Source organism: Embiotoca jacksoni, unplaced genomic scaffold, assembly GCF_022577435.1.
Source record: "Embiotoca jacksoni isolate LCO1_2020_lvr unplaced genomic scaffold, fEmbJac1.0.p SCAF_63, whole genome shotgun sequence".
In the NCBI taxonomy this organism is placed as follows: Eukaryota; Metazoa; Chordata; class Actinopteri; family Embiotocidae; genus Embiotoca; species Embiotoca jacksoni.
In genome coordinates this window covers 512,501-520,000 of record NW_027185418.1, presented here as the reverse complement: position 1 = coordinate 520,000, position 7,500 = coordinate 512,501, and the positions used below count along the sequence as shown (strand labels likewise).

The window sequence follows — 7,500 nt, the reverse complement described above, 5'->3', positions numbered from 1 at the left end:
GCCAAAATTAAGGATGCTAACAAAAAACAAAAAAAACAGGATATACATCCCATTCAGTGGCTCTTTTGCGGTCGCATTCTGAAATTCTCACGCTAACATACTAATGTTTACCATGTCCACCATCTTGATGTAATTTGCTAACAAGCATGCTAACATTTGCCAATTAGAATTAAACCCAAAGCCCAGTCGAGGCTATAGTGGGAATGTTATTTGTTATGCAGGTATTTGGTTGTAGACTAAACTCAGGCCCTTAGTACATTTGGCATTACGATCACAGGTGCACTTGCGATCATTTGTGATCTGATCTCACTTCCTCGCTCCGATATGCAAACGAACACGTACATCACATCAATGTAGTAAATATTAAATAAGCACATGAACATGTCTAAAAATGGAAGGAGGGCAGTTGAAGCAACACGAATTTAACAAAATGACTCACTGCAGCCTCATTTGAAAAATACGCTATATATTACAAAAGTGCTGTAATTGACAACCTGAACCGTCAAGACCTGATGTTTTTTTTTTTTTTTTTTTTTTTTTTTTTTTTTTTTTTTATTCAAGTGGGTTTAACATGGCGCTGTGGTGGCGAAGGGAACTGTATGTAGGGGCAGTGGCTCTTCCACAGTCAAGGGATGATGTGTGTCACAAATTAGACAAGAACTAAAAGGAAAAAAAAAAAACTAATCCCAGAGGAGCTTTTGGCGAAACAAGTCTCACACACAGCTGTTTAAATTCTGCAAACAGCTGATTTACAGCCGCAAGTTTGCTGGTAAATATCTCACGCTTTCTGTGCAGTTCAGCTGCGTTCGGCAAAATCACACAGGATCTTTTTTTTTTGTCAAGAAAATGAATAAATAAAAGTAGGGCCAGCATAGATATTCAGGTGTAAGAACTGTTTAAGCTGAGGAAAAAAAAAAAAAAAAAAATTAAACTCACGAATGTGTTGTAACGTGACAGTAACAAGTGGAAGCACCAGGTCAGATAGGAACATAGGAACGTGGCATCGAGAGCTGCATTTATTTTCTATTGCTCATTTAGAGCACATCATGTGAGTATGTGGCCTTTCGATGTGGCACATTTGGGTTCACACTGCATGTGGTTTTATGCGTGTCGGATCGACGAATGTGGTCTGAGCGGATCAGGTGATGGTCCTCAGTGCGTCCTGGGTGCGTTCACACCTGTACTTTCAGCTGACCACTTGTTATTCAGGACGCATGTTATTGCCAGATATTCACAACCTCTTAAATCACCAAAGTCCTCAGGGCTCATCGTCTCTGAAATCCCAAATGTGTGAAACAGTCTGAATCAAAGTACTTGTGACCAGCTGATGTTTCCTGCTCTAAAGTTGCATGCGTGGCTAAAACGTCAGTGTACGTTGTAAAAATGCTTCGTATTTAAATGTCCTGTTGATGTATATTATTGTGCCACAATGGAATGCACAAAGGAAAATAGAGGAGCCGGTCGCAGCGCTAGAATCGCTGGCGGTGCCCATAAAGTGGCAGCCATATTGGATTATGGTTCCAACACAATTTAAGGTGGACTTCAGGCCCGTCTGCTTTGATTAACAACAGTTTTGTGGTCCAAACATGCAACACAGGGTGAGAAAACGGAGTGAATAAATCAGCAGTTCATTTAGTGTTTGGTCTGCGGTTCGGAGTCGGGCCGAGTCGGGTCCGGGAGCTCTGTGTTCATCCGTCCAGGTGTCAGAAGAAGGAGGGATAGATTCCCGCCAAGCTTCTTCGACTGCCAACTTTTTACTGGAAAATGCCTGATGCTGCAAATGCCAAAATCAACTGACCACAGATCAGTCCGAGCACTTTATCCTCAGCCAGTTGCCAACAGCTCACTGATTAAAACTGATAGACCGCAGTTCCGGGGAGAGGCGGGTCAGCGGCGTGTTGACTGACCTGACAGAAGCTGCGAAAGTGGAAGAGGAATACGATGCTAGCGGGGTTTTCTTCATTTTGAACATGTTCTACAGCGTTTGACTTCATTTTGGCGTGTACTAGGATTTCCGCTCTGGCCTGAAGGACTGAAATTCCCTGTGAAAAATGACTGGTTTTGTTCCAGTTTTTCTAGTCTCTTAATTAGAGTTTTTAGACTGAATGGGGAATATCTAATGGGAATACTTGACGAGAGAGACTGCCTGCACAATGCAACGTGTCCTTAAGCAAGACGTTTTATTGCCTGTAGTCTAAATATGAGTAACTAATTGTGTGTTTTGTTCATGTTAAATGTCGCTGAAAAGAAAAAGGTAAAGAAAACTGAATATAGGAAGGAACTAAAAATGAAAAAGCAAGATGGTAATGGTTCTCCAGATTTGTACATTTGAGTTTTTTGACTGAATATTTTAGTCATAGATTTGGAATTAGTTGATTTGTATATGCTGTATTTACAAAACACATCTCGGCAACCAACATTATAAAACAGACAACAAACAACCCTCAACAAACAAAGTTGAACGTGATACTTAGTGTGTTTGTACTTGTGTCTGTGCGACTCTCAGGTACGAGACTCTGTCCGTGGCTACGGAGGCGGAGAGTCGACAGGATCCCGACCTGCCCCTCAAGACTGGAGGCAAGAGGCTGACGGTGAGTCTCCGACACAAATATGTACAATATATGTAATATCTGAAGATCTACGAACGCCGACACACGCATTTGTAAAGCTTAAATGGGATTTCTTCCTCTTTTAAAAAAGGGAATATCAAATACAGAATGATTTCAGGGACTTTGCCCCGTTCTGTTTAAGCCCGTTCAGATCGCGCTCGACGTTGCTTATCGTTTATGTCATGCTTGTTTTTTTTTTTTTTTTTTTTTTTTTTTTAAATAAAGAAACGACGGTAGTGTGACCGCAACTCTCTGTGTTCGTGTTCTCTTCCAGCCCGACTGGACGTTTGTCCTCGGAGAACATGCCCTGGACCTCACCGTCGGCTCCTTCTCCCACTCCTCCTCCTCCATCTTCATCCTGGGCGAGAGGAACCTCTACTGTCTCCGGGACAACGGACAGATCCGCTTCATGAAGAAGCTGGAGTTCAACCCCAGCTGCTTCTTGCCCTACGCCTCAGGTAAACCGGGACGCTGGACTTTTAGCACGAGGCTCAATTAGCGCAGCGACTGAAGGGGTATTTCACCTTTTACGAGACCTGAAGTTAGTCCGGTCCTGTAAGATTGTTTTCAGCTCTGCTGCCGAACACCTGATCCACTTAAGGACTTAACACTTATACCGTGGATACCGTTTGGAACGGGCCCTTAATCGGATCAGGTGTGTGAGAGCAAGGGTTGAATTTGGATTAAAAGTGAGAAGTAATGGGAAACATTGGTTGTTGAGTTTTAAAGTGGAAATGAAATGCCAATCCTGTTTCTTAAAAAAAAAAAAATATATATCATGCAGCAGAAACAAAGTGAATGCGTTATAGTTCAACTTAGAATATATCCTCAAACGTGGTGTTTAGGTTCGGAGAATGTTTTCTTCCTGTACACGCATACTTCAAATGGTTACATCACATCACAGAGTTCAAAGGTCACGGGGCATGTTAGATCGCTCTCAAATAGAAAGCTTACACTTCTCACCCCTTCACATTTGACCACTAATCCGGAGTCACCGGGAATAGAAAGGAAAATAAAAATGGGCAATAAAACGTGTTATTGCTCTTAGTATGTTCGAATGGCTGGACTGGACATTCAAATCCTTTGAGGCGCAGCTAGCTTTCATATTTGGCCACTGCAGCACTGGCAAAGTTCAGATGTGTTCAGCCTGGAGCGAAGAACAGGGCAGAATCACAAAACCTCGTACGCATCGCTGCACCTGCCAAAACCAAGACGTCTGAAAATACGTGAATGAAATCCATAAAAACAAAGCGTTTTGTGCTCGTGGCTCGCTGCCACCTGACCGGCTGTGCAGGAAGCTGCTTTTGGCAGAATAGGATGGAATAAACGGAGCGGCTCTGCTACACGCATCGAAGCAAAACTGAGCAGACTGCTGAACACTCTGTCGGACGTAAACGTGCAGCGCGAGCTGAACGGATGTGTGATACGGGCGATATATCATCGCCGTCCAGTTGAATACTACGTACGTCTGTGACTGGTTATTTATTGGTATTCGGAGAGACTGCTGCAGAGAATCGATGCTCCTTTATGGGTTTGGCTAAACCGAACTAATAAAAACAAACAATTATTTTTTTTTAAAAAAGACGTTTTTAAAACATTAAAGCGTTGACATAATGCCACTTTTTAAGTTGATCTGGCAAATGTGTTAGCAAACAGTTGGATTTGGAGTTTATTGTGTAAATCCAATATTTAATCTGCTTTCAACTCTTATTTTTGGTCTCCACCAACCGCACAGTGAAGTATCGGCTCTTTAGCTGCAAAATCCTCCACTACGTACACCATCTCGTCTCTGTGTCTGTTTATTGCCTCGCTGGTACAGCGATATATATATATACATATATATATATATTTTTTTATATACATTTTTTTTATTTATACTGCATACTAACGCACAGATGTGATTTTATTAGTTTTGGTGCTAAACCGAGTGGAACGGTCTTTAATCTGCACGGTCGTGCATCCGTTTAAAGAGAGTTACTCTGGTTGCTCCGGTTTATGTTTCAGAAACCCATTTTATTCATTTGTATAAAATCTTCTTAGATTAAGTAAGTCTTTTTAATTGGTCAAGGGTGTTTACAACGGCAATGTAGGATCAGATCATTTTCTTTGCTTCTGTTTTCTCAATTTATCTTTACAGCAAGAGACAAAAGCTCTAATGTGATATTTCACGCGTCCTTTACAGCAACAAAAGTGTTTCTGTCTGGTACAACAATATACTGTAAAAACATGTTTTTTTTTGTTGAGTGCAATACACTTGATTTAACAAAAAAAAAAAAGAAGAAAAACACAGACAGATGGAAAGAAAAAGTCAAAAGAGGATGTAAATGAAAAAAAAAAAAAAAAATAGGATGGAGGAAAGATCCAGGAGGGTGGATTTACGGCGGGATTGCGAGGATGGCCAAGAGCTTTCTGCCTGTATCTGTTTTCAATTTTGGAATTAAAATATCTCGGCTTTCAAAGTGCCCTGCGCTATCTGTTCCAGACGTTATTTAGATTATTCAAATTGCTCTTGGAAATCGTCTATGAATTCAATACTGCGAACTGCCAGCGCAACAAAAGCAGCTTTTATTGCGACATGATTCCTGTCAACAATCAAAACCGCATAAAAATTCCCAGATGGCTGGAGGATGACAGCTCCCAGGAGCCTGCTGCTGCTGCTGCTGCCGCCGCCGCCGCCGCTGCAGCAATAATCTTAACTCTCGACACCAAACAAACAGTCCAGTCTCGAGTCCTTTTGTTTAGTCACGAGGCTGATGTTTAGTGACACCGTCGGAGCTGCCACCCGTTGTTCCGTCGGGGCTCCTGTATTTGTTTGCCGGGCCGTCTACAGCAGTGGGTTTTCTACAGAGCCTTCCTAGCTGAGACTGTGCAGGGTAGACAACAGCGATATGTCCAGCATTTCCTAATGCTTTCCTTCTGGCTCTCGGCCTCACAGCTGCGTCTGCTGGAGCGATGCCCTCAGCCTCTCGGCCTACCTCCCTCTACGTGTCCACTCCTTTCTTTTGTCATAAACTGTCTTGACTGCTCAGAAACACCCCCGACCGCAGCTCGGCTCCTGCCTGCAAACCATACAAGGATGCAAAAACGATAGGAACGTGACTAAGAAACGATAAGACTTTATTAATCCTGCGGTGGGGAAGTGTAGTTGTCACGAAAGATAGATAAAAAAAAAAAAAAAAAAAAAAAAAAAATTACAAATACACATGCAATAAGAAAAGAATAGCATAATAAAAACAACTTTTGGAAACGTAAAAAAAACTAACTACAAAACAATGTTATAAATACACACACAAGCAATATATATAAAATATATATGCGAGTAGTAATAATATTCTATCAAATATGATATAATATACATTCAAGTACCTGACATCCAACTCAAAAAGAAGTGATGGTGAAAAGACACGGGTGGCAGATTCCTGTAGATTAAGTCAGGGTCAGTGGATGGTTTGATTAATAGGAATTTCGTGGCACATAGTTAGAAAGACGCACAATAAAGATGGAGGAAAGAGTGCGGAAAAAGACGATGCAAAAGAGCAGAGAAAGAAAAGAAGGGGATGTCGAGAAAAGAACGGAGAAGAATAAATAAAAAGGACGAAAAGGAGGCGAAGTCGAGGAGAGATGCTCAGCTTGAAAACGAAGGCAGTACATAGATTGGACTCTTTTTTTTTTTTTTTCCTTCTTTTTTTTTAATATAAATAGGTGGTAATTATAAGGCTGATGCCGAGATATAAGGTGTGTGTTTTTTTTTTTTTTTGTTTTTTTTTTGCTTTGATGTGGCCCACAACGCACACTCTGTCATTTTGACCCCTTGCACCGTACCACCCTGCTGACCGCCGTCGCTACATTACAACTCCTGCCCTCGACTGCGTGAGCGAGGCGTGTTTGTTTTGTGTGTGGCCGTCACCTCAGATCTCTCTAGGTGGCAACCGCACCATCGGTGGGACTGACTGGACAATTGTGTGTGTGTGTGTGTGTGTGTGTGTGTGTGTGTGTGTGTGTGTGTGTGAGGAACATAAGCAGTAAAACATAATTTAAATTTAGCGTTTCTTGCCATGAGTCACAAGAGAAAGTGTGTGTGTGTAACTTCAGTTGTATACACACCTAGAAAAAGCTGACCTTGAAAGATCTCGAAGACAAAATTTCGGCACGTAAACCAGATGTGAAATGTAGAGAAATTATTTTTTTTTTTTTCATCCCAGGAGAGAACTAGTCGTACTCCATTTTGAAAAGGGCAGCGCCACCCATCACGGGTATTTTATTATTTCTGTCCCCCGTGGTCGTAGGATTTGTGAAAGTGTGCTACTGTTTTTCCAAAACTAAAAATCAGGGACAAATCCCTTAAATCTGTGCCGCTATGGAACTCGGGCCTGGTTTTGTAGCCGCGGGGACACAAACATGAATCATCACAGCAAAGTTGTTGGAAAAATGTCAAAAAGACAATGTGGAGTCTGAACTTGGCGTGCTATTATCCCAATCAGGTCCAGGGTCCGTCTAATCTCTCTATAAGCCAGGCTTTCATCCTAATGGCAGAATGCACTTTTGTTGTTGTTGTTGTTGTTGTTGCTTTTTGCTTTGCATGAGAACATCGAATATCATGTGTAAAATGTAACATCAGCTCTGTTCTCCTTTCTGACCTCCTCCTTTTTTTTTTTTTTTTTTTTTTTTCTGGTTTTCATCCGTAGTGACAGATGGCACCACAAACCTGTTGCTAGGTAACCACACCAACATGCTGCTGGTTTACCAGGATGTGACTCTGAAGTGGGCAGCCCAGCTCCCCTTTGTGCCCGTGGCTGTTCGTCTTGCCAACTTCCCGTGAGTACAAACCTCCCGGCAAAACGAGACATCTGATGTTACCGTTTCCTCGCCGTGAAGACAGGAAGGCGCTTAC

The 7,500-nt window shown here is 42.0% G+C and overlaps 1 protein-coding gene across 2 annotated transcripts in view; it reads left to right on the top strand.

Moving 5' to 3' along the window:
- The window catches only part of bbs9 (Bardet-Biedl syndrome 9), a 164,277-nt gene that overhangs the window by 15,370 nt on the left and 141,407 nt on the right, over positions 1-7,500 (top strand). For both annotated transcript variants that reach the window (XM_069174989.1, XM_069174987.1), the window contains 3 exons: positions 2,507-2,591; positions 2,884-3,067; positions 7,295-7,424. In XM_069174989.1, the coding sequence (XP_069031090.1) occupies positions 2,507-2,591; positions 2,884-3,067; positions 7,295-7,424 (399 nt within the window). The remainder of the gene's footprint in view (positions 1-2,506; positions 2,592-2,883; positions 3,068-7,294; positions 7,425-7,500) is intronic.